Source organism: Alosa alosa, chromosome 2 (assembly GCF_017589495.1).
Source record: "Alosa alosa isolate M-15738 ecotype Scorff River chromosome 2, AALO_Geno_1.1, whole genome shotgun sequence".
Classification (NCBI taxonomy): domain Eukaryota; kingdom Metazoa; phylum Chordata; class Actinopteri; order Clupeiformes; family Clupeidae; genus Alosa; species Alosa alosa.
In genome coordinates, this window is record NC_063190.1 from 11942718 (window position 1) to 11970290 (window position 27573).

The 27573-nt window shown below is 42.1% G+C and overlaps 2 protein-coding genes across 2 annotated transcripts in view; both read right to left on the bottom strand.

Annotated features, from left to right (window-relative positions):
• Positions 1-7120, bottom strand: part of uvrag (UV radiation resistance associated gene) — an 85542-nt gene extending 78422 nt beyond the window's left edge. The window contains exons 1-4 of the mRNA XM_048234452.1: positions 7039-7120; positions 5807-5841; positions 2640-2801; positions 2195-2269 (exon numbers count right to left, since the gene is read on the bottom strand). Of these exons, the coding sequence (XP_048090409.1) occupies positions 2195-2269; positions 2640-2771 (207 nt within the window). The 5' untranslated portion in view covers positions 2772-2801; positions 5807-5841; positions 7039-7120. The remainder of the gene's footprint in view (positions 1-2194; positions 2270-2639; positions 2802-5806; positions 5842-7038) is intronic.
• A 5730-nt stretch (positions 7121-12850) lies between these two features.
• On the bottom strand, positions 12851-27499 carry dgat2 (diacylglycerol O-acyltransferase 2). The gene is made up of 8 exons (XM_048237766.1): positions 27113-27499; positions 25564-25692; positions 24830-24937; positions 24521-24591; positions 21473-21677; positions 20199-20373; positions 15235-15437; positions 12851-14811 (listed from the first exon to the last, which is right to left on the bottom strand). Exons 1-8 carry the CDS (start codon positions 27150-27152, stop codon positions 14657-14659), a joined length of 1086 nt encoding a protein of 361 aa, XP_048093723.1. The 5' UTR covers positions 27153-27499; the 3' UTR covers positions 12851-14656.
• Positions 27500-27573: the final 74 nt, after the last annotated feature.

Here is a 27573-nt window from a genome sequence, read left to right on the forward strand (position 1 = left end):
TAAGTATCATTATGACAAACGTTGGAAAAGTGTTTGAGTGCAGGATGTGTTGCTGATAAACAAACAGCTCTCCACAACAGTACTCTGAGCCCAGGTTTACATCACTGCTACATCATGTCTGCTAAAAACAGGAGGATGAGCTCACAACAGTCCCGGGAAAACACAGCAGTGCCACCAGCTCTCGTCTACTAAGAGCTTCTGTGAACCTCAACAATGTTGATAACAATTCAAACAAACAAGCGCCGTCCTAACCATAGCTCAGGATGCTGAACTACACTTGATCAACATGACCTTTACTTCCATTTACTTTCACTCCACAGGGTACGTTTTGGGGTGGGGGTAAAAGAGGACTGCGGCCAAGTGCGGAAACAGTGGTCATTTAATCTGGGCTTTCATGGGTGATATTAGACTAAAAAAATACATCCCAATATTTCATGGGATTTGCAGGGCTCTACACTAACATTTTTTTTTCAAGAGCACTTGTGCGCCCAGGTTAAAAAATGTAGGAGCACAGACAAAAATTTGGGCGCACAGTCAGTTCTGTACTTAACTTACAAATAATCTAACATTATACTGCAGCTAACAGTTAAACATGCCAGTGCACCAATTGCGAATATTAAGAATGACTGACAACATTTAGGCTACAGGAAACAGGATTTTAAAGATCAGTGCCTACTTTATTTTCAGTCTGTTCTATTTTCCTACATTTTGTTAATGTAAAATAATATAATACATTGCCATATTTGCATTTAGCCTGTATATCAAGTATCCTGCCAAATGTAGGCTAATTTATTTATTTGTGAATCCATCTATAGCTAATCCAAATATGCCCATGGTGACCTATCTGACTGCATACTGCCTAATACTACTACTAAAACAGTCCATTTCCTCTTCCACAAAACCCAACATAGGCTAATCAAGGATATATGTTTTATACTTTTAGTTTTTATTTGAAATATCTGCATTGATGGGGGCAGTAGGCAAACGTTAGGCCTACTTTCGTTTTGCACTTAAGCTTGTATTCGGTGTAAACAAACATGCATGCGTGGAAGCCTGGAGTTGTCAGTAGCGTTCTACCTTTGAATAAAATGGGAGTGTTACGGGAGGCTACTTTTGTGCCGGTTCGCTACAGCTATATTTTGCATATTGCAGCCAATACGTCAACTGGGCTAAAAGGCATGTTAGGTTACCTTTCCTTCTCTCACTGCATTCTCAGAATCTCATCCTGTTCCTCCTATATCCAATGAATTCGGTGGATAGAAGAACTAATTTCTTCAATCTTTGCATCTTGGCTGGCTAGTCTTTCCGCTTTTTCCTGCGTGCTCTTGGATTTGATAGAAGCGACTACTAGTGAGTCACAACGCGAAACTGCTAACGTTGATGGGAGGTGTAGTTTTTATGCTGCATTCGCGACGTGATTCTATGGTTTGCACCAGTAATGTTTCTTGATGTTGCAGTGTATTTTGTAGACAAACATTGACATGGTTAGAAGTCATTCACACCCAGTGCCTAAATATTTTTTTTGCACTTTCGACGGCATCATTTTTATCGTGATATGCGAAAGTGAAATGGGCGCACTGTAGAGCCCTGATGTGTCTTATATGATTACCATTGACTATTATCTTCTTGGCCACAAGTCACATCAGCTTACAGACATGAGAGCCATGTAAACACAGACATTGATCCAAAGGTAAAAATTCATCCAAACCATCATCAGTAATTTTTCCACACCAAGGTTTGAACTCGGCCTTCAACCAAGCTTGCTCTCATTCTACACCTGAGCTGTTGTTCACATTGTAGCACATATGAAAACAGGTCATCAACTAATATCTTAGTATCATGGGGAGAAAATCTACCTGTAAACTATATCATGGACAGCACAATATGGGACATCCCTAATAATAGGACCACCACGCCAAAGAGCGTTGTTAAACAGTCTCAGCACATACTCAGCCATAACCACAGCACTTTTTCAGCAGGAGGTTTATAATAGGACTGTATAGACAAGCCAATCAATAGCACTAAGTGATCTAAGAGAGTCTAAACTCAACTAGAAGCTAAGGAATGATGCCATGACAGCGTGTTTGGGTTATACCGATGGCAAAAGACAGTCGAGTCAAGTATGTTTGTGTGTGTTTGTGTTTGTGTTTGTGTTTGTGTGTGTGTGTGTGTGTGTGTGTGTGTGTGTGCGTACCTTTTGATCAAAGTCAGCTGCATAGTAGCCATCATTTAATCCAAATATGATCTCATTTGGATTCCTGGAGCGAATCTAAAGAGAGAAAAGAGATACCCACACACACACACACATTTAAGTAGTGTGGGAATCACAATAACAAATTTTGTTTGAGTGATGTGTGTGCAAAAGAATGTAAATTTGAGATTAGCGTTACAACTGATATTGAAAACAGATGAGTGAGTGTGTGTGTGTGTGTGTGTGTGTGTGTGTGTGTGTGTGTGTGTGTGTGTGTAATGTGTGACCTTGTGTACGTATCTGGAAGAGAGACTGTAAAAGTAATATTTTGTGTCATTTGTTTTGTTTTTTTGTGTGTGTGTGTGTGTGTGTGTGTGTGTGTGTGTGTGTGTGTGTGTGTGTGTGTGTGTGTATATGTGTTTCAGCGCATCACATGCATCTGTGCTACCTGCTGCCCAGTGTATCGGAGTCCATCCAGGTTGACCTTCCACTCGATGAGAAGCTGGAAATGCTCCCCTCGGCCGCCCCAGATCCGCACCACGAAGCAGGACACCGACGTGTCCAGCAGGTCGGGCAGCATGCCAAAGTCCAGGCTACGCCATGTGGGGTTCTAGAATGCACACACACACACATAAATCCAAACACAATAAATAATTGCTTTGGAGTTTGCGTGTGCAACAACACTTTAATCCCCACACACACACACACACACACACACACACACACACACTTGATAGAAAGGAAAAGGTAGGTCACAGGACATGCTGATTCATCCAAGACACCCCTGCACACACACAAACAGAGAGAGGGGGTGGTGAGCAGGCAGACTCCACTCAGTGCTGCAGTAAAGGAAGCTTTCCTGCAAACCCACACTGCCTCGCCTGTGCACTCGACCTTCACCCGGAGTGAAGAGCAGCGGAAGAGGCAGAAATGGGAGACAATGGATGAGAGCAAGAGGGGAAAGGGGAGAAGAGAGAGAGAGAGACAGACATACATAGAAAGCAAGAGAGATGCCAGTGCAAAACAGGAAAGAAAGGAAGGGGACCAGAAAAGAGGGGAAATTAGCCCACACAGACCAGAGCCAAAGAGGGAGAGAGGCTTCTTGTCTTTTTGTCACACAAGTGAACAAAGATTCACACAGTTGGTCAAAAACAGACAGCAAAAGCAATGAATGAAGGGACCATGAAAAGCCTAAAGGCTGCCTGACCACCAGCATAATACTAACTTCTGACCCATTTGGCCACATCTAGGCAGAATGCTCAAATTATCATCCTAAAGATGGCCTCACACTTATCTGGACATCCTCAACTGAGCCGATGGCTATGTGAGTGGTTTAAGAGATATGAGACCAGCCAGTGCAACTCTTAAATTAAGCCACAGTCAGTGCACAATTCACCACAATGGTGAGAAAATAAGAAAAAGCAGAAGTACAGTAGGCTTAAGCGATTTTATTTACATATCTCTACTGAAATGTGCATTCATGTGGACGAGCCAATACTGAAAATAGTCTCAAGGTTCCCTTACGTTCCCCAGTTATCTGAGCCACTCAATTCTCACTGAGAAACGAAACACCTTCTCTGTCTTGTAGGCCAAAGGATCAAGAAGTGAATAACACAGGAACACCATACTTGACTAGCATACAAGGATAATGTCATTAACACATCCGTTTCAGATGATGTAGCATCTTATTGTCTGTAGTGTTTGTTTGTAATTTATCAGTGTGTGTGTGTGTTGTTGTTGTTTGTACTGTTAGCATGTGAACATCATACCCCCCATGCCCTCAGAATATTCTTTTGAGTCATTGAAGAGCCTCCAGTGTGTAGCAATGGTGATATTGCCAATTATTCCACTGCTTGGTTGAATTTCCCATTGTCCTATGTAATTTAGAACGACCATTAACTGTATGTTATTTGCACACCTATGAAGAAGATCCATTTTGTGGGCCGTATCACACTTGTATATTAATTCGCCGAACTCGTGAAGTTTAAATGAACTGTCACGTTGCATCTGAGCTGTAAAATGCAGACGTTCAGAACATGGCAACATTGTAGCATATGACGGAGGTGGCTTTTAGCTGGATGGATGACAGCAGGCTAGGTAAAATAGCGATGTTTCAAAGCTAAAGTTCATCAGAATCTTGGGATACGCCCGCTTGACAACGGGAGAGATAGAACTAACGACTGGCCTTTGGCCGTAGCAACCATCCATTTAGAACTAGTAATGGCAGTTTGTCCTGCAAGTTGAGAAATTAGTTGATATGTGTTGGAAGAAAGTAGTTCTACAAAGACAAGTTTTAGCCATTAAAACGTTTAAATTGTAACAGGAAATGAACACAACGCAAGTGGCAACAGTGGAATAAGCGGGATAATGGACTCGGTGGTCTGTTCACAGAACGTCGGGGCCGTTTTACAACCTCGACCGTGCATTAACTTCTGTGAACAGATCACCGTGTCGTCATTATCCCTTACCTATTATATGGCTCTTCAGAATTGCAAGTAGAACGCTCCATTGACTTAAATGGGATTTCCCAAAGTTCTACCTGTCGCCTAAGGACCTCTGAATAATGACTGCTGTCAATGGCAACGGATCTTCATTCAAAAGTTAAGGCAGACGGTTGATCAGCTGTGTTCTAAAGAACGTTTGACTCAAGTTCAGCGTGTGTTGCGAACTATTTGTTTCTCAGCAAAAGCCACACCGGAATGGTAGCAAATACCAGTAAGGTGGTAGCAAATGTAAAGAGACATATCATGGAGTTTATTTTTTTGTTTTGGCAAGTAGCCGTATAATAAGCGGGATAATGTATAGAACGCCGGTCATTATTGGGAAAATAAGTCCCTTCAGGGCAAAGCAAGACCACTCCGCTAGCGCGTCGGGGTCAGGTTCGGCCTGTCAGGACTTATTTTCCCAATAATGACCGGCGTTCTAGATACATTATCCCTTACTTAAGTTAGACCCATGTGTATTGGCCTAACTTTGAGTGTATTTAAAAAAAGATGTCAGATAGATAGATAGATAGATAGATAGATAGATAGATAGATAGATACTTTATTGATCCCCAGGGGAAATTTGAATTGATCTGATCTGGATCTGATTGAGATATTCTGATCTGGATCTTCTGGAGTGTACCAGGAGCCAATCTGATCAATAACTAACAAACATAGCACACACAACTACAGCATTACTTTGACTTCTACTCTTACTACTGCCATGGCTGCTACCTGTAGTAGAAACAGTACCAGCTCTTCCTCAGTGGTCCCACAGCAGTGTCGGGGTGAAATAAACAATGTACAATACAGCACAGGCCAAAAACATGACAGAATGCTTCTCCATTCTGCTGAAGAGTCATTCATGACAGGGACCTCTTTGTCCTTTTGTAATCACATGACATCCAATGCTAAGGGACAACTGCACCAAACATAGCATGCTTACTTTATGCCAGTAGACTATCTCCACAATGAACGCACTACCAGTAATTGTCTCTATCCAGAGCCATTATTTTTCACCAATCAGCTATTCAGTCTCATACCTGTGAATGAACTGATAGAGCTCAAGTGAATGCAAGACATCCCTCTTAAGAGGTGTTAAGACAGGACAGATAGAGTTAGCATTACTCACCAAAGAGTCTCTGATGATTTCACTTTTGTAAAAGTCTGAAAGAGAAAGCAAAGGCAGAGATATGGTTACCTTAACTAATGCTGACACATGTTTATTGTTTGGCTTACCTACACCCTGTTGGTGTTATATTCACCTCTTTCTTTGAACACCCAAACACTAAATCATTAAAAGCCAAGCCTTTACACAACTGGCTATACCGGTAATCAGAAGACTGACAGATAACATAAAAACAAATAATGGGACTCATAGCGTTGTCCTATTGCGTGTAGAGGGAATTTGAAAGACAACCGATTATCCTGCCCCTCGGACTAAGCACTGCGAACGGTGAGTGCCCAGACCCTACATTTTAATGTGGGTCTGGCTCATCAGGCTAAATGCCTCCTGATTAAGTGGTGCACAAACAAGACATGACCATCTTTAGCTAAAAGTACTGCAGAGTTTGTTTATGGTATGTTTTGGCCCTTTCACACCAGTCAATTTGCACCACTGATCATGCTGTTATGTTGTGTTAAATGAACATGGTGCATTCCAAGCATGCTATGAGTAAGTCAAAAAATATATTGCAAATGTTCCCGCAGTGTGTATTTTTGTAAAGTATTGCCTTGGGAATATACTAAAAGCCTCCAGCTCACAAAATCTGATTTCTCTACATTTGTTGACTAAAGTTTCAACTCAGTGTAAGTACACTTTATTCAATTAGGCCTAACAGCTTCTATCTTTCTGGGTTGACTTTTGAAATGGTACGTTGAAATGGAAAGTTGACCCTAAACATTCTTTTGGCATGACAACACAAACTGGAATGATTCATTTTGATGAAAATAGGTGAGATGTCCATTTATCAGCAGGAAATCTGCACCTACTGTAATCCACTGCACTGCTCAGTGAGGCAGCAGATGCAAGTACTCCAGAACATCACACCTTGGTTTCATAATGTGTTGTGGCCAATCAAACAGCACTAAATAAAGGTTAAACGACCACAATCCCATTGTAATCCTATCCCATCACTCAAACCACTTGCCAAGATGGTTCAGGATGAATTTAACAACAAATCTTTCGTAGTGTAAACACTAATGCTTTCTGATGTGCCGCCACCAAGGAGACTTGATGCAGGAAATACTGAAAACTGAGCAACAGTTATCAGCAATGTCTTTGGTAAACAGCAATGCGTCTTGGCTTGTGATCCGAGCGCCCATTTTGAGACCAAGTGTGAGAAATGAGCATAGTGTAGTGACCTTTGGAGATGCGGTCCACCGAGCAGAGGTGCAGAGTGAAGCAAGTGTCCAGCAGCGGGGAGCCATTCCTGTTGACGATGTTACGGGCATAATAAGGTGGCGGGTCTGCAGAGAGAGAGAGAGAGAGAGAGAGAGAAAAGAGAGAGAGAGAAAGAGAGAAAAGAGAGAGAGAGAGAGAAAGAGAGAGAGAGAGAATAAGTGAACAACTACTGAAAAGGACAAGAGAAAATGGGAATGCACTGGCTAGGCTCTCTCTCTGTCTCTCTGTGAGAGTGAGTGAGTGAGTGAGTGAGTGAGTGAGTGAGTGAGTGAGTGTGTGTGTGTGTGTGTGTGTGTGTGTGTGTGTGTGTGTGAGTGAAAGTGAGTGAGTATGTGTGTGTGTGTGTGTGTGTGAAAGTGAGTGAGTATGTGTGTGTGTGTGGTCTCTCTATCTGTTTGTTTGTTTCAGCAGACCAGTTGCCTTAGCTTAAACAGGATGTCACCCAACCTCAATGAACTGCAGCTGCAGCATGCAAAACAATAGTGTATGCTCATAGTGTGCCCGCTGTGCCCTGGCACAGAAAAACAAGTCCCCATGCAGAGAGAAAATTACATCTATATGACAGCTAATCACAACGTATCTTGATGAAATAGGCCTATGTGCTGACTGTTGAACTAGCCTTTGTGTGTGACAGCGTGACAGTGAAAAGGAAATGTTTCCTAAAGTAAGTTGACCAAACAAGAAACACATAAAGTATTCTCATCATGTCTGAAACTCTTCCGGTGCAAGCAGCTCTTGAGATGCTGTGATTTAAAGGCCTTAAGGCAGGCAGCTCTCGCATACACCACTGATGCTCTGGACTGAGACAGACTCACGGGGCAAGGCCCGGGGCCGAGTCGCATGGGCGGACCCCAGAGCAACTGGGCGGTCGTCCAACCTCCCACCTGACCAGAATTCTTCATGTACTGAACGAGCAGCTCCACTGCAGGGCATTAGGGCCTAAATCTAAGTCATGGGATTCCCTATAGGATTACCAACAGAGCCAAACAAAAACCACAGAGCACACAGAAATGCCCTGGGGCAGGCGGGAGCAAGAGAGAACGCTAAACTAATCTCACTGACTATAAGAAGAGGGCACTCAGAGTGTGGGCCACTGGGGAGAAAAAAACGCATCAGTGCTCACAAGGAACTGCACCTGAAAAACTGTAAAACAGGCATTCTTCCAAAGGGGCATGCATCACTGTGACAGGAAAAGTGAAAACTCTTACCAACGCACATCATTCAGGCCTGTCCCTGATGTCACCTGAGCTTTTCTCAAAACAACCCCTTTCACTTGTGTGCGAATCAGATCCCTCAATTTTCTAAGCTACTGACTCAGGAGCGATTTTTTCATTATGTCAGGTTAAAGGTCATAAGTGTGTCAGGAGGGAATTGGTTTTAACTCATTGCCTATTCATATGTGGGACAGCATGTAAAATAGTTTAACAAAACAGGATAATAACACTGTACTTTACTGTATGGACAATTGTGTATGTTGGTGCCAACTGCCAACTATGTTGTGTGCCAAAGCAGAGAAGACTGCTTAGCAGCACTGGGCAGTAACGTTAGCCACATACAATAATCTTTACAGATTTGATTTTACAGATGGTCAGCTGTTCAACACTGACCACAGCTATCCCACACATTACACATACATCACAAAACCATGGCTGAGTATTCGCCCGTGAGCAGCTGGAAAACAGCAGCTGGTCACAGTACACGAACAGTTGATGATTTCATTAACTATAAAGACCCAATTTTGCAGCGAGCAAATATTCAACACTCTTATACCGCCTGTGATACAGGAAGAACCTGCCTTCTGCCACAATGTCCTGCTGAACCTGTCAGAATAATGTGAGCACTGGTAAACGAGCGTTAACCTAAAACATAGTCAGATTTCACAATGACCTGACCAGGGCACTGTCAAATACTCTATATAGTGCTTCTCGAAGCCGATAAGTTCATTCATGTCAGACACAAATCATATCCCGTCAATGACCTCAATTTTTGTTGACAATACAATTGTCATAGGTCAGGTTCACAGCAATGATGGCTTTCACACTAGGTTCAGGTACCCATTAGCAATTAGCTTTCTAGCATTGTTAGCTTGCTAACAAGCTTTGCTTTGCAGGCCTATTTGAGCGCACTGCTGTTTTGACATGTGACACCGCGGAACAACTGAACGGTTAATTTCTGTCAAATGTGTTAACTCCGATGAACTGTGCACCAGCGTAACGTTCCACTTACCTGCTGGGATGTGAGCTCTACGTGCAACGCACGAGAAGATGAAGCTCCCGGGTTACTGACAGAAGCGGCGGAGACAGCAAGATCCCGACCGGCGATGGAGCTCATCCTCCTATCGGTAGTAGGTGCGTTTGCTTCATTCAATAAAACAGCTCATGCCCACCACCAAAGCGTTTCTTGTAATAAAGGGCCAGGACAAAGTCTCACAACGCAAACTGTAATAGATGGTCAAAAAAGTCTAATTGACTAAATCGATGCTTTATCGCAGCAGTTGGGAGGACATCATAAACAAAATGATACTTGCTTAGGAGGCCATTATCCGTTGCTCTTGCGCACGCCCAATCATACCACCGATTGGCTCGCAGACACATCAATAAACGAATAGCACTTCGGGCTAGTTTCTCATCGTCACGCAATTGGTCAGTAAATTGGTCATGTATCTGCCAATCATATCTGCCCGCCCATAACAGGAACTCATGTATGTGTTCCTTCAAGAATGAGGAAGTCAGCAGTTAAATGTAATGGTAACGTGACCATAATAGACCGCGTGACCAACAACTGATAGGTTCCGTCAAGCTGTGAGAAGATGGGCTCATCTGATGTCTGATATTTAATAAAAATGTTATGTACATGGAAGTTAATTCGGAAATGGCTTTGTTCTGCTGTGTTATGTGTTCAGGTGTTAGTTTCAAAACACACGGGTAAGTTAGAGGAGGACCGTGCGTCCAGTTTTCTTGAGCAGAACACGAACGAGTAGGCTACAACACGAACGCTTCTTCCGAATTTGGCCTTTCTTTTCAGAAGATTATTTTTTAGTCTGTGCAGAGATAAACATTGGCTACTTGCCTGATAGCAATGGGCGTGTCGAGAATAGAAGTATCTCCACAGGTGCAGTGCCTAATCAAAATTAAAAAAAATATCAGCTCTCTGATAGGCTACTCATACTTATTGTGATGGAATATAATTTTGCATCGAAAGTATTGGAGCAAAACCGTTTTTACATAGGCACACACACAGACAAACCTTGGCCTTAAACTGACCTGACAAGTTACTTTATTTTAGCTCTTCTCTCTGACCGTAATTAGCTTAGGCTACATTGGGTAACATCCTTGAATTAATTCACAAGTCCGAATGACAGTTTACGCAAACAGCAGCAGACACAGACTCTTGGTCCTACAAAAAGGTCCACACCCTAGATAATGATGGTTGCCGCTTCACATTTTGTCTCTCCTTTTAAGTGTGTTTTGAGAAGTATAGTAAACCTGTTCATGTTCCAGGAGATTGCTCATTGTCCACTTTCATTACAAAACTATTTGCAAAGTCTACCTTTGGGCAACATGTCAGGGTACCTGACCCAGGGGCACTGCTAGATAATTTGGGCCCTATGGCGGACAATAATTTATTTAGAGTAAATTGGGGGGGCTCTCTGGGGGCCCCCTGTCAGTGCTGGACCCCCAGACACATTATTGTTGTCACTATCCTCTTGCTGCATAGGCCTAAATGAATGACTGAGAGTCCAAGATTCTCATCCAAGATTTTTAGGGGTAGCCGTGGCCTAGTGATGGGGACGAGACCGCCTATGCCGAGTCCGAGACAAGACCGAGTCTTTGAAGGGTCGAGACCGAGTCCGTTGGTTTTCAAATACAGTCGAGTCCGAGTCAAGACCGAAGTCTTTGAGGAAGCAAGTCCGAAGTCGAGACCGAAGTCTTTTTAGAGTCGAGACCGAAGTCGAGACCAAGACCATAAAACATGTCAGTTTTCATATTCATGATTTAATATCACCCCAATTAATAATCAACAGTTAGGCCCAGGCTTGGAATTTCACCATTTTAGGGGCAAGGCCACTTGGCCTTCAGTTGGGCATATTTGGTGGGGGGCACAAAGGCCACATGTCAGGGCACCAAGGCCAAAGTTAACTATACAGTAGTAGGCTATAAAAATAATCAAAGTTATATTTAGCCTATTCACAGCAGTAGACCTGAATCACTGTATGAAACATTACAAAAACATGAAACATGACATATTACATAGAACTGTAAATCATCTGATCATCTAATATTTAGATGTCTAGGCTATATTTAATATTCATATTTATTTCATATTTCGCCTGTTATGGAATGATGTATTGAATAATTTAAGCACAGCTCAGCTTTAAGAAACTGATGCAACCTAGATGCATGCTTAGCATTTTTGATCATTAAGACTCCTTTCACAAACTCTTACTCAGCTGTATATCCTCTGATTTTAATATTTACCTATATCTAGGCAATATTTGTAACATTTATTTTGTATTTGGCCTATTATGAAATCACAAACGATTTAAACACATTTTGAAACCTAAAGACCAAAGTTGGAGACATGAATTTAGACCTTGCTGCAGATTACATTTTTAATTTAACCGGAATACTCTGGAACGGCTTACTGTACAGGGGACTGCTTTACACCTTTGTGTTCGGTAAGGTCTGCTGTTTATTCTGATATATAGTTTGTCATGTGTTGAACGAAGGGTTCGTGAAGTATTCAACCAAGATGAATGGGTAGGGAGATGGGTGTAGCACCTTATGTAGACGTTATGATTAAATTTAATTATATTATTTACTTTTCTCGCGAACTGTTCACCACAGCAATTAGCGGCTAACATTGTTTAAAAGCTGAGAAAAAGCTCTTTCATGTGATGTGATACATGTGCCTGTGTGATGAGTAGGCTTAGCGATTGCGAGTATTAAACGAGTATTAGCGATAGCGATTGCTACTAAACAGACGCAAAGCAGAATATTGAAAGAAGGGGGCACCAAGGCCAACAAGGGGCAAAGACGTGGCCGCCGTAAAATATCATTTTGATTTTTTTTTTTATATGAACATAAAAAAATGCGTTGGTCTCGAGGACTCGGTTTGAAATTACGAGTCCTCCTCCCACTGTGGTCCGAGACCGAGTCTTTGAAGGAACAAGTCCGAGTCGAGTCCGAGAAAGCAGAAATCGGTCTCGAGACCGGACTCGAGTCCGAGACCGGACTCGAGTACTACATCACTGCCGTGGCCTACTGGTAAGTGCTTCGGACTTGGAACCGGAGGGTTGCCGGTTCGAACCCTGACCAATAGGCACGGCTGAAGTGCCCTTGAGCAAGGCACCTAACCCCTCACTGCTCTCACTGCTCCCAGAGCGCCGCTGTTGTTGCAGGCAGCTCACTGCGCCGGGATTAGTGTGTGCTTCACCTCGCTGTGTGTTCACTGTGTGATGAGTGTGTTTCACTAATTCACGGATTGGGATAAATGCAGAGACCAATTTCCCTCACAGGATCAAAAGAGTATATGTACTTATATATAGTATATATACGTATATATATAGATGGATGCTGACTACAACAGTCTGTCACTGATCTGATGCCTAATGCAAATCATGAGAAGCATGCCTTCAATTGAATATGTTAATAGATTCAATTCTGGATTTGCACTGTTTAAAACATCTATTACAGTACTTCCTATTATTGTAATTTGTCTTTTTTGAATGTGTTAGATAGTTAGTTCAAAACAGACCCATTCAGAAAACTCTTTCTTTTCAAAAAACTTAAAAAAGTTTAATAGGCACATTGTACATTTGACATTCGGAACATAACTTGATGAATGTTTTTATTGCACATGAATTCCATAGACACATACACCTTTTTCTTGTTTTCTCAGCAGGAAGTATAAAGCAATCAAGCAGAGAAAAAAATCAAACAACCACCTGTATTTCAACATTATATTTTTGTCATCTGGACTAAGCCCAGTCCTGTGTTTTCAATGTTGGCAAAAATGTATGAAACTCATCTTATTTAAACTTTGAATTTGAATTTCTCCACATTGTCCTCACATCAAAGCATTCAGAGAAGCTGTGTTAGTTGAGGCAATTTTATTAGGACCAGTGGAACAAACAGCTTATTGTATTGTGTTGGCTTGGCTTATCATACAAATACTGCACCTTTGGAAACCCATGTCAATCTGGCTATGCACCAATCATTTGATGTTATAGAAAGATTCAATTCTTATAAAAAAGGTGTGAAATGGTTGGCAATATAAACACTGAATACAGCAGAGTATAAACGGAAAGGCAAACACTGGAGGGAGAAGCCAGAAGACCAAATGGGATCACATTGACATGTGAGAGTGGGGATTGCTAGGCCTATGCTTTAGCTTCATAACAGGTAGAAAAAGGCACAACACACATTCATTGTTCATAGAATACTTTGTGTTTTTACAGATTTGCATTTATGGTAGGTAGTTGTTTTTATTTAGTAAGGTCATATGATGTACTTCATACACACTCCATTGCCAGATTATTAGGTAGATGTAGTGAAACACAAATGCTGTCTAATAAATGTCTTATAATAAATCTCCCTTCATGGTTGGTATAATTGTTGAAACCCTATTTGAGAGGGCATTTCAGATGTCCAATCATTTTGGAAAGTGTACTTAGTGGTGCTGTTAGACTGTATTGAATTAAACACAAAGATATTTCTGTTATTTGGACTAGCTTCACTGATTGAAATGGGTTGGTCAAAACAAAAGAAATGTGTGTCGTGCAATACAATTACTGCAGCACCATACTGCAGCCTCCAAAATGAGCACACTGTTGATTCAACAGCTCTCTAAATTAGTTAAACAAATACTGAGTATCATAACCTTCATGAAACTAAGATTTACTACGGAACTGGTATATTAAACTGCATTAGCTCTAAAGCAGTGTTCCTAAACTGGCAACTGAGTGTATCTGAAGAAGTCTTTGGCAAAATAATAGTCAAGTGATAGTCAGGCAACACGGTGCATTGCTTGTGCAGTTAAAAAAAACAACTCTATATTGATATATATATAATCAATGTATGAAATACTGAAAACTTTTTTAAGTCTGTTGAGTGCAGCTTTTTTATCCTTAAAAGAATCACTATTCTTTTCAAATTATTTATTGCCACCTAGTGGCAGGGGAGTACAATGGCACATTTGTATCAAACTGTTGCACCTGTTGATTCTTTTTGTACCATTTTGCAAAGTGGTGGGAATTACAAACGTTGCCTGTACCACTCAGTATCGATGTCAACTGTTCTGAATTTGAGAGTGGATAAAACTATTTAACAGCACTTTTCCAAAGTAGTGTTTAACAGGTCAATGCACTTCACTTCACTGACATTTCACCTTGACAACGGGGCGACAGAGGCTTATGTCTTCACACTTGCATACTTTTCCATTGCATTTTCACAAGATCATACTCTCCATATAAAGCACTTTGGTGGGGTGCGGAGGGGAGGGAGGGCTGGTCGGCACGGCAGCAGAGGCCACTGGTCAGGGTCAGCTGGATTGTGAGGTGACGTCTCCTCCTCGCTCTCATTGGATAAGCAGCGAGTCACTCTCCTTCAGCCCAAACCGAGTCTTGTACTTGTCAAAGAGATTCTTGAGAGACTTGATGTACATGGCATGGTACAAGTCCACAACGTCCTGACTGGGCTCCTCAAACTTTGGCACAGTGATGGGCTCTCCCACTGGTGAAGGACAAATTCAACATTCAAAGACAATGTCAGTACTATGCCCACAAGCACTGCAATGCCAGTGATGTTTACAGATAGCAATAGTAGTCTAATGATGACAGACCCTACAATACACATTGTTTGACCACAGTGAATTATTTTCCTCACACCCCTATCAGACACTCAAAACTGTTTCCGTGATGTGAACTGTCAACTGTAACATTTCAGTGATGCAACAAGTCTACACAGTACAATTAGGCTTTATGAATGTAAATCGCGTGTCGCTGTCTCAAATGTCAGTAGTACTTTACATTGATGTTATATAAAAAACATGTCTTGTCTCATTTGGCTTCATCGGATGTTTTCCGCATGCCATGCCACTGGTATGTCAGTTTGAATCTGCTTTCCTTTTAGAGGTATACATACTCGGGTACTTACCTACGGTGGTGATGGGTTTGCAGTAGGGCACCAGGCCCACAGAATCTGAGGAGAAGAGGCCACAGCCATGGAAGACGCAGGGAGCGAAGCCCACCAACTTCTGCAGCCTCTTCTGGGCGAACCGCCACCATGAGCCCTCCTCAAAGATCACCTGTTTGTACACCTCATTTTCCCCAAAGGAATACACCGGCACCAGGTCTGCCCTACAGAAGACAGACATTTCTAATTACAAATTCTAATCAAGAGGGCTTTGATATGTTTGTTATGTATGTTATGTTGCACTGCATACATTTCTCAAACATTTGTAAAAATATATTTATTTATCATATAGTGAATCATTATCATTATTTCCACAAAAAGATAACAAAATGTCTAACTATGTCTGTGGGTCATTTTGGCAAGCCTGTACAGGGCATCCAAAAAGCATACAAATGCACTATTCGATGTTATTGACCTTGCATTCCTAAGAAAATAAGTCATTCTTCCACATTGTTGATCTTTTAAACCTTTCCATTGGCCTCGGAATTTTAGGAGGCACTGTACTCATTGTTACACGGTTCCATGGCTCACATGGCACGTATGCAGTGGCTTAGTGTTAAGTCTGATATCCCCCTAAACCTCTAAAAGCACAATATAACAGGTCAAATAAGACCAGAGGGGATGATTGGGTGCTGACCTGATCTACATTATACTGCAACTCTTACCCTGAGATCAGTTGATAAACAACAACACCCAGCCCACAGTGTTCCCTCCAAAGCACCAACGCAAATGTTTACAGATGCCCTGCCTAGGTTATGACACGTGATTAACAGCGCAGAAGGAAAAAACACAGAGGAAAACGAGCCGGGGCCCGTAACAGATTGAGGAATAGAGCTCATAGGCCTCCACTGCCTAGCATTCTCCTAGCCAATGTCCAGTCTCTTGTGAACAAGATGGATGAACTAAGAGCGAGGATACAGTTTCAAAGAGACATCAGGGACTGTAACATTCTATGCTTTACTGAGACATGGCTAACTGAACTTGTACCGGACTGTGCCATCACTCCGGTGGAGTTTTTCTCTGCTGCTCGCTCTGACAGGACTGAGGAATCTGGAAAATCGAAAGAAAGGTGGCGGTGTTTGCATCATGACGAACAGCAAGTGGTGTGATCCTAGAAATGTCACCGTTCTCTCAAAGTCCTGCTCGCCTCATCTAGAACATCTAGCGATCGTCTGTCGACCCTTCTACCTGCCCCGTGAGTTTACTTCGGTAATATTCAACGCTGTCTACATTCCTCCACAAGCCAACACAGATGCTGCGGTTTCAGAATTGCAAGAAGTGTTAAATAGACAACAACACACGCACCCTGAAGCTGCGCTTATTGTGGCCGGTGATTTCAATCAAGTACATCTGAACCGGTCCACGCCTGAATTTATTCAACACATTCAGTTCCCTACACGTGGTGACAACACACTGGATCACTGCTACACACAGCTCAAGAACAGTTGCAAAGCTAAGTCTCTACCAGCTTTCGGAAAATCAGATCATGCCACTGTTTTCCTACTGCCAAACAAAGAAGTCAGATGCTCCCCCCAGTGACGAAGGAGGTCAAGCGCTGGACTGACCAATCGGAAGCCAGGCTACAGGACGCCCTTAGCAACGTTGACTAGGAGATGTTCAAGCCGAACTCTGCTGACATCAATGAGTTTACGGAAGTATCATTGAGTTACATCAATATGCTAACTGATTCCATCATCCCAACTGTAAAGATCCGAAGCTTCCCTAACCAGAAGCCATGGGTGGATAGAGAAGTGAGAACGGCATTAAAGACACGCACCATGACTTATAATGCTGGGCTTATTTCAGGGGATATGACGGATTACAAAGCAGCATCTTATAGTTTACGTAGAGCTATTAAAGATGCTAAGTGGCGCTATAGAGACAGAGTTGAAGCTGATTTCTTGGAGGGTGATCCAGCACGAGTGTGGAAAGGACTCCGAACCATCACTGGCTTTAAAAGAAAGTGATGAATGTGAGTAAAGCCCTCCCTGATGAACTTAATGCTTTTTATGCTCGCTTTGACATGAAAAACACAGACTATCTTGCACTAGCTGCAGCATGTGAAGAAATTGAGGATGCACCTTTCTGTGTCTATGAGGTCGTTGTGAGCAATGCCTTTAGGAGGGTTAATTGTAGAAAAGCTGGACCAGATGGAATTTCTAACAGGGTTTTGAAATCCTGCGCTGCTCAGTTAGCTCCTGTGTTCACTTATATCTTTAACACATCATTGGCTCAAGAGACAGTTCCTACTTGCCTCAAGCAGTCTGTTATTGTTCCAGTACCGAAAAACAAAAGTCCATCATGTCTGAATGACTACCGCCCAGTAGCCCTGACGTCTACAGTGATGAAGTGCTTCGAAAAGCTTGTGAAAAACATTATCTGCTCATCCCTCCCTGCCTCCTTCGACCCCCTCCAATTTGCTTACAGAGCCAACAGGTCTACAGAGGATGCCATCTCAAACCTCATGCACACCACCTTAACTCACCTGGAGGAGGGGAATGGGAATTATGTGAGGATGCTGTTCATTGACTTTAGTTCAGCATTCAACACGATAGTACCTCTCACCTTGGTCACAAAGATGAGGGCCTTAGGACTGAACACCACCCTGTGTCACTGGATATTTGACTTCCTCACCAACCGTTCACAAGTGGTTAGAGTGGGGGGTCTGACATCTGACTCAATAACCATCAGCACTGGTGCTCCCCAAGGCTGTGTTTTGAGTCCACTGCTGTACAACATCTACACACATGACTGCAAGGCCAACAGTAGTCATACCTCCATCATCAAGTTTGCAGATGACACAGTGATCTTGGGCCTGATTAGTAACAACAATGAACAGATCTACTTGGATCAGGTTGATGAGGTGGCACAGGGGTGTCAATCTTACAGCTTGACACTGAATATCAATAAAACCAAGGAAATGGTAGTGGATTACAGAAGGCAGCAGTAGAACTACAGTTACACCCCACTAATGATCACCGGGCAACCTGTAAAGAGAGTCACAAGTTTTAAATACCTTGGTGTGCACATTACTGAAGACTTAACATGGACTGTTAATACTCAATATGTTCTGAAGAAGTCCAGACAACGACTCTACTTCCTTCGTCAGCTAAGGAAATTCAAAGTTTCTACATCCATCATGAAGGCCTTCTACACTTTAGCGGTTGAGAGTGTTCTAACTGGTAGCATCATCACCTGGTATGGGAACTCCACAGTTAGAGATTGTAGTACTCTGCAGAGAGTAGTGCACTCAGCTGAACGTACTATAAGAACTCAACTCCCTGCTCTACAAGATCTATTCCAGAAGAGTACTCCTAAGAGCCCAAAAGATTCTGAAGGACTCTTCTCATCCTAACAATGGATTATTCCTACCGCTGAAATCAAGAAGACGCCTATGTAGTCACAAAACCAGAACTGAGAGACTCAGGAGAAGTTTTTATCCCCAGGCCATCCGAACTCTGAACTCACACTATACTGACTTTGCACACATTCACTCCTCAGCACTCTCAAACATTTCCCAACTCTGAACTCACACTATACTGACTTTGCACTCATTCACTCCTCAGCACTCATGACTCAAGACTTTTAGCACTTTTACATCCCTCTCCCTATGCTACAGACCTTTTATTTATTTTCTTATTTCATCACACGTCAAAACACACACACACACACACACCCACACACACACACACACACATATCTGACTTTCTCCAACTTTTGCACATCTCCATAGAACTTTTTATTTATTATTTTTGATTTCTCCTCCATCTACCCATGTCCTTGATTGCCTAGCCATTCTGCCCCCCCCCCCACCCCCCACCCCACCCCCAACACACACACAAAAAACACACACACTTACATCATCACTGTCATCACCTCACATACATACAGCACACTGCTTGCTACAGTAAGCCTCCTCTACATACTTGCTGCACACTGCCCCCCCCCCTACATACACAGCACATTGTCTTCAGGATCTTCTCCAACACACATCCTCTACATACTTACAGCACACTGCCCCCACCTACCCACACACACACACACACACACACACACACACACACAGTCACTGCTCCACTCCCCTCCCGCCCACACACACATCTTCACTGTACATACACACATATGTGCACTGCACTGTACACACATACATACAGTACTCTGCTTGCAATAGTAAGTCCCTTTACCATACTTGCAGTACACTGCAAGTATGGTAAAGGGACTTTACCATACTCCCCCCCCCCCGCCAATACACAGCACATTGTCTCATGAGGAAGCTTCTCCAACACACATATTGCACACTGCCCTCTCCCCACATACACAGCACACTATCCCATCTCCCCTGTCATCCCCCAACACACACACCAAGACCCCTGGCAGTTGGGTTAGCCCCTTGAGCCGTGGATCTGCCCAAGGTTTCTTCCTTGGTAAGGGAGTTTTTCCTTGCCCCTGTTGCTGTTGGTGCCCCCCCCCCCCATCCCAATCCTCCCCACCTTTCTTATGCAGCCCTTGCCACTTAATCTACTAAACCCCTCTTCTACTGCACTTTTACCCCCCATAAATGCACAAATAGGCTGACACCAGACATAATTTCACTGCATTTCTTACTTCCAGTAACTATATGCATGTGACAATAAACTTCCTTGTATCCTTGTCTGATCTTTGTCCTGATTGTATGCCACACGTGTTTGTCTACTTAGCGACATGTGAGTATTTTCTACCACATACAGTATTGTTCAGTTACAAACACTTTTTTGTCAAAAAATTCAGCCAAATACCTAAAATATACCAAATCACTGACTAATTACTAATAACTGATACAGTTGCAATAACATCAATGTAAATTTTGCATCCACTTGGGCCATCTCACTTCAGTTCATTTTTACAGAAAGAGCTGTGGCCAGTTTGCAGCCTGCTGTTACCCTTACCCTTGCTGAAGAGCCAGCTTTATGAAGCCTTTGCGGCTTTTGAGTGTGACAGAATTCTTCCCTGGGGCACAGTCAAGTGATTCCGCTGCACCGCCAACAACGATGACCACAGCATTGCCAGTTCCACTCCGTGACAGCAAGTAATCAATGGAATTGCGATTCACTGGGCAAATGCCTGAGAAACACACAGAGAGAGGGAGGGGGGTACAAATGGATATGATTTTAAATAAGTGTTTAAATATTCTCAAAAAAAGGTTACATTAAAAGATTTATTCACACAAACACAAGTCGGAACAGAAATGTATATAAAAAAAACTATTTTGTAAAAAAACTATTTTTGTGTGAGCCTAGATAAAAAGGCAATCCAGACACAAATTAAAGCTACGGGGCCCAAAGGAAAACACACAAAGCAAGTAACCTCCACAGCCCTCCATATGTAAACAGCACAGATTTCGAAATCTGTCATACTACAATATCAACATCAGCACATACAGATCTGCACACAGCCTCTATCTGGACGAGAGGACAAAGCTCAGAGGTCCTTTGTGGAGTCTGTCTGTCGATAACAAGCACTTTTATCAGCAGGACTGTACAGGTGTTTGTGTTACGGGAAAGAACACACTCAATTGAATCTTCTCCAGAGAGATAACCTGACTCTGAGGGAATCACCTTAATAACAGACATTCACAAACAGTGTTTTCTTTGTACCATAAAATGAAACCTATTTGTCTGTAACAGGGATATCAAGCGGTTGGGCCGTATATCTGAACAGCATATCCCGACATTTGAAGAGTTTGGTTCCAAAACACTATATCCTCCATTTTAATGAATTTTCATAAATATTTTTTTTTACATTATGTTTTCCAAGTACTTTCAGTAGAACTGTAATTGGGTATTGTTATTTGATTTATCTGTGCTCAATCAAATAACATGGGTTTTATTGTTTTTAAAAATGGAGATATAGTGTTTTGGAACCAAACCCTTCATTAGGAACTCTGAACTTCGACGGCTCTTACACTTCTCCCCTCTTAGTATTTCGGACGGACATTATTTATATAAATGAGCTCAGGTCTGAACAAAGCAAAGAACATGCGGAGATTCTGTTCATGTGCGTGTTCAACCATGCAGAGATTCTGTTCAGCTGTGTCGGTGTCGTTCACACATAATGTCCACATGTAAGCATCGAATCTAAATCACCCGAAGGGTCGGATATCCGTTTCACCAAGATCTGCACATAGTGCAGAGGACGAAGGAGGCATAGAAATGTAATTCACCTCCAGACATGAGATAGTCCCGTAGAACTGGCATCCGGAAATTCCCAGCCAGTGTGGCCAATGAGGGCTTGATTTTTGGAAATTTCTTGGAGAATCCCGTAGCCTCAGTCCCAAAGTTGCAGAAGGCACCAAAGCAGAATATGCCGTGGGGGTGGTAGCCGAAGATGTAGTTACGGCTGGGCAGAAGGTCGTGAGTCTTAATGAGCTGGGAGAACAGACAGACAGGCAGACTGGTTAGATTAGGTTTGATAATTTGTCGACTGAGATTAAGATCCAAGGGCACTTTTAAGACAACACAATAGAAAATACAATAATTTCCTGTGTATTAGCTGCATTGTATATAAACCGCAGGACAGTGTTTTATGCAAGTTAAAAAAACAAAACCAAATTAATATTAACTGCCCCCATTTATTAACCTCATAGCTGAAGAAATTTTGTAAAATCAATGTATAAACTTCGGCTAATAGTTGGGAGATTACGGTACACAATCAAAATACCACAATTGAACTGTCATATGTGTTTTCAGACAACAATATACTTTCCACTAAATCATATTATCTTACATTATATGGTGCAAAAACAATTGTGGACAATTTGTGGAGTTGACAATGCTCCAACAAAGCTGTCCATAAACCATAAAACTTTGTTAGGAAAAGGAAAGGCCATGAAGATTTGAATAATGCATTAAGGTCTGTTTGCCAAGTTGTTTCGAGTATGATGGAGTCTACTTGAGGAGGGTAAACAACAGTCGGCTTAATCTCATTAGGAGGCTTTGTGGCCACTACATCTGTGGATAAACCTCAGTGTCTGCAAAAGACCCATTTTCCAGGAACTGGGACAGAGTCAGCAACTCAACGCTGATATGATCTTGACCTGCAGTCATAAAACAGCAGGCAATTAACCGCCCCTGTGTCCTCAAATTTACCAACCATGCAGTTCCAGGCATTTTTTCGCTCGTAAGCTACGGAGAATAGATTCGCCTTTTTATCAACTTTCTCTAGTTGATAAATGAAAGTGTGAGAACAACCACATCGTGTAAGGGTATACGTTGAGGTTTACTAATCAGCAATGCCCCCCCTCTCTCTCTCTCTCTCTCTCTCTCTCTCTTTTGCGAGAAACTGAAAGAGTACACACAGATTGTAGGAGGAGGTTGCTTCATTGTGCAAATAATCGCGAAACTGCAGGAGCTTCTCAAACAAGAGCATTACATAAGGACATTAGTGGATTAGAAAGCTTGGATGGCTACTGTCACTAAGTTACTGGGCAGATGAGGCGGGGGGGGGTTAGGGACTGGACAGGAAGGTGATTCATTCAGTGGGAGATGTTCAGCAATGTCTCACAACACCCATCTGACCATAACAACCAAGAATTGTCAAAATCTTATTTGTAGGCCACCATTAAGTGCTTTCTTCTATATCATTTCCTACAATGAGCTTGCAATGAGAATAATCTCACAATTTAAAAGAGGTCAATAAAGTAGAAATGCTTATAATGCAACACTTGAATGAATTATTTAATTACAGTAGTAGAGTATCAGAGGACCACAACAGGGACACTATCTGAAAAGAGATTGCAGTCAACGGCTAACAGAAACTTGGTTGCACGGCAACAGAACAATGTCATAATGGAGGACTAGGTGGTTCAGACCAAAGATTCTACTGTAGAACAGAGCTCTGTTCTAGAATCTTTGGTTCAGACTGATCGCTAAGCATCTGTAGGCCTACAGACTCTCAAGGCAGTAAATTACACAATAATATAAGGATATATATAAGGATATAAGGAAGTTTATTGTCACATGCATATAGTTACTGGAAGTAAGAAATGCAGTGAAATTATGTCTGGTGTCAGCCTATTTGTGCATTAATGGGGGGCAAGGGCTGCATAAGAAAGGTGGGGAAGGATTGGGATTGGGGGGCACCAACAAGGAGCACCCAAGAGCAACATCAGGCACTTGAGAGCTGAATCACAACATAGAGCCATCATGGAACCATATAGATACGAGCTGATGTAGAGATAGCCCTGTCACAATGATTTTCAAGGACAAAAAGATTATGACATTACATGTAAAAGGTCTGTATACCTGGCCCATATCGCTGGCCACAGTGTGATAGCTTTCACTAAATCAAATGTGTAATATCTTCCGCTCAGTGCATTACACCATCTGACGGTCTGGGACCGTATGCAGCAATTGGATTGTGGTTTTGAAGTGAGAACACACACTAAGTTGATGATCATCTTTCACAAAAGATAGATAAGCTGTCATTATTCAATCAGTGGTGTCTCCCCTGGAGCAAAAGGGTATCTGTCTCCCATCCAAGGATAAGTAAACAACTACTGCCTCACTGGATTGTTTGATAGTTTGGTTCACAGTGTTCTAGGTTTCAGTTTAATGTTTTTCCTCAATAATCTCAGAAAGAGAGAGAAAACCTGGACATTTTTGCAGTAAACCATTGTCTTAGAGACTGAAGAATTAGCAGAGATATGAATGGTAAATCTTGTTGTGTGGTATTGATTCTGATCAAAGTTCCCCTGATGTGCTTGTATTAGGACGTGATGGCAGACACGACTTCTGCTTCACAGGGAAAAGGCAGAGATATGGAACATGAAATGCACTCATGAGTCTGTCACTATCTGTTTGAGCAAAGTCTTTTGTGGTGATTATCAGCAGTACTCCATCCTAACTAATACATGGCTAATGGGATCAAGGTATTCAATGAAGTCAAAACCTCACATTAATCACTGTCTTGTTGTTAACAAGACAGATAACAACATGTTATCGCCACCCTTTGAACCACTGTGAATATGTCTGATATGTCAGAATCAACATGACTAATTATGAATCATAAACTAATTTGATTTATGTAAAATATATACAAGGTGCTTATATTTTGTGGAAGATCAGCTTCAGTTGTGATGAAGTTTCCAAAACCATGTTGTAGCATCATACCCCAAAGTTAACTCCACATGAACCCTGCATTTGATCTTTGTTTTACCTTTTCCACTAAATAATCCCTGGCACATTAGACATAGAGTAGTAATGATACTCACTCTGATGGGGAAGTAGTCCCTGAAGTATGTCCACATAGCCCAGTTCCTCACCCAGGACGACCTGCGGCCTCCTAAGCAATCCCAATGGCACAGTACAATCAGCAAGATGGCAATACATGTAACATATACCAGGTAATATATATTCCCAACCCCACCTATTACAAACACATCAGAACACATAAGTAGTATCTACCAGCATACAAAAAACTCTGTGTGAAGTGATAAGCATTGAAACAGTTCTCTCTTTAGAACTGTTGAGGAGATAGGAAGATTAGGAAGATGGTGTGGAGTAAATGTGCTGCAACTTGCCTTCTTTTGGTGTATTCCAGTCAAATATGAGCCAAGCAAAGTACATGGCGGCGATCACCCAGAGGTCTGTGCAGAACAGGTAGACGAGGAGCGCAGTGCAGGCTGCACCTGTATGGAGGCACACAGCAACCCGTCACATTTCATTATAAATTTCCATTTCTATTTTAATTTCACTTATAGAGCGCCAAAACATTACATATGTCTCAAGGCGCTTTACAGAGTGTTAAATATTCAGAGAGCCCATGAGTAACAGGGGCGAGGAGATACATATAGCTTACTAACCAGTAAACCATATAGTTTACTAACCAGCAATGTCCTTACAGTATAGCATGCTGTCAACTGTATCATCAATAATAAATAAACACTTTATTATTATGCTTTGTTTAATGATTTTCTAATACTTTTTGGTAGACATAAACAAGAGACTATGGTTTAAAAGATGGGAGATACAAGCACTGTAATTAGACTGTACATGTGTGCTTTAATAGAAGTTTACTGTCAGGAGTGTGTGGCTAGTGGTGATGGTAAAGACTGGCCACATGTGGTTCTGTCATACATTGTAAAAGAAAAACAGTATACTCAATATAACCCAAGTTAAGCTTTCCCAACATCTGAAGTTCATTAAACTAGACATGTTGGGAAAACTAATGAGACTTGACTGGGTTATGTTGAGTGTGCTTGTCTTTTTTTACAGTTTATAAATATTAATTTCAATTTGTACTATACACACTTACCCATGGCAAGGAAGGATAGGATCCACTGGAGAACAGAGATCATCTGGAGCTGTTTCTCCATCTTGGATCGGGACAGCCAAGGAGTCGCAGGCAGGTCTTTAAGAGAGGAGAGGATGCTGGATCCGGTGCCTAGCACATGAACAGGGGCATGGGGAGGAGGTAACTTAGAGCTCAAGACATCTCCTGCAGTGTGCGTAATATGTTTACCTTAAGACATGTTGCTATCATGAATATGCCATGTTAGCAAGGCTGTTGTCATTAGTCTGAACATTATCACTTCTGTGAAGTGATGTAGAAACTGAAGTCCAACAGCAAAGACTCCAAACACTACTACATTTATCTAGTAAAAGCCATGATGAAGTCTTTCACAATTATTTGGGGATTTAACGGATGTGATAAGAGTGGGAGGCTCAGGCTAGGAGGCTTCATATGACATGTAATCACATTCACTATCCACAGCTGTCTAGCTCTAACATCTGCTCTTCTCTGCAGGCACGTGCACAGTAAGTCCAGAATATGTGCCAACATACAGTCACCCTGACCCAAGACAACTAACATGCCAACCCCACCACCCCCACCCCCTCTCCCCCTTTTACCCATGAGGCACCTGTCCCACCTCCATCTCTAAACAACATAAGCACAGGTAGGCCTATGCTCCTCAGTCATAATGGATAAGCCATGTGTACTCAAAGAAATAACACCGTGCACGACCCTGCTTATCAGATAACAGCTCTGGCCCGTTAGATCCAGCTGCTATGGCTCTGTGACACTACACTACAGGACCCACTCACCAACACCATGTTCGGCTCCGCAGCATAGTCCATAAAACGCGTCCAAAGTACCACTGAAGATCAGACGGCTATGTGAGCACACAATGACACATGCTGTACCAGAGACAACCTCACTCAGGGAATCACACAACCTTTGAGAGCCACTAAGCACTGGACAAGATCTGGGAACTGTAAATCACCTAATCACTTTAAGCCCACATTTAACAGGCTGAAAATAACACCGAAGACACTTTGAGAGCTACAGTAACTGTCCGGGATTTCTCATTGTGCAAAGCGATTTACTTAAGCATCAGTAGCCTAATGACTGCAATCTATATAGCCTAGGCTACATCACCTAAACTGTTATTCTATATGGGCAACTCACCAAATAAATCAAATAATGCATTATTATCACATTAAGCAGGCCTAATTTGTTCCAGCTGCCATTCTGATAAGTATTAAATTCAACATAATTTTAAATCCAATACCTTGGTGACAAGTGTGTTTTGAAGCAAACCACAATCGTCGTTGTCACCATTAACATTTTTAACATGATACCAGCGCGTTATGTCACAAAGGCTTCGACAGAAATGCAATGACTTATTGGCTTAAAGACGCTGACATTCTATCAAAGGTAGAGTAAAATACATTTATTTATTTTAATAAACAGGTTCAAGATTTATGTAGCCTACAACTCAGCGCCTAAGTAGATCTCGGGGAAAATGTGTTAACCTTAATCCTACGCATTTCTTCACTGTTGCCCATGCCCATGCACTCACCTCGCAGGACTCCGGAGTATGCAGCAAGTATGGTCTTCATCTTGGGGCAGGAAACTGCAACTGTACGAACTAGGGTAGAAAATGTCAAGTACAGACAACTGCTGCCTGAGGTTGGTTCTCTCTACAGCATCCCCTTCTTCACTGGCTTTGACTGCGAAGCACAAGTCCGCCGCGCTCACATTTAAGTCCTTCTGGAAAGGGGCGTAGGCTAGAAGGTGCCGTCTAAATTAACACCTCCACATATTCGTTCAGTCATCAAAATAAACACTGCAATATAACAGCGACAAACAAAAATCTAAAACATGTAGAGAATATAAAAGTGTTAGACAATATTTCTACCCGTGCCAAAAATAACAAAAAATGGATGTACCAGGCCAGCTGCCAACACTTTTCCTCAGTTTGGAATTGAGCATATCTTGTGAAATCTGCGCTTTTAAAGGGATTTATCACAGACCAATCAC

Bases quoted from the DNA above. Each gene is read 5' to 3' on its own strand.
- dgat2 (XM_048237766.1), bottom strand. From the start codon at position 27,152: ATGAAGACCATACTTGCTGCATACTCCGGAGTCCTGCGAG. The intron at 24,592-24,829 runs GCAAGTTGCAGC...GGGATTGCTTAG, and splicing joins CTGGAATACACCAAAAGAAG to GAGGCCGCAGGTCGTCCTGG. The intron at 15,438-20,198 runs GTAAGGGTAACA...TGTCTTCTGTAG, and splicing joins AAGCTGGCTCTTCAGCAAGG to GGCAGACCTGGTGCCGGTGT.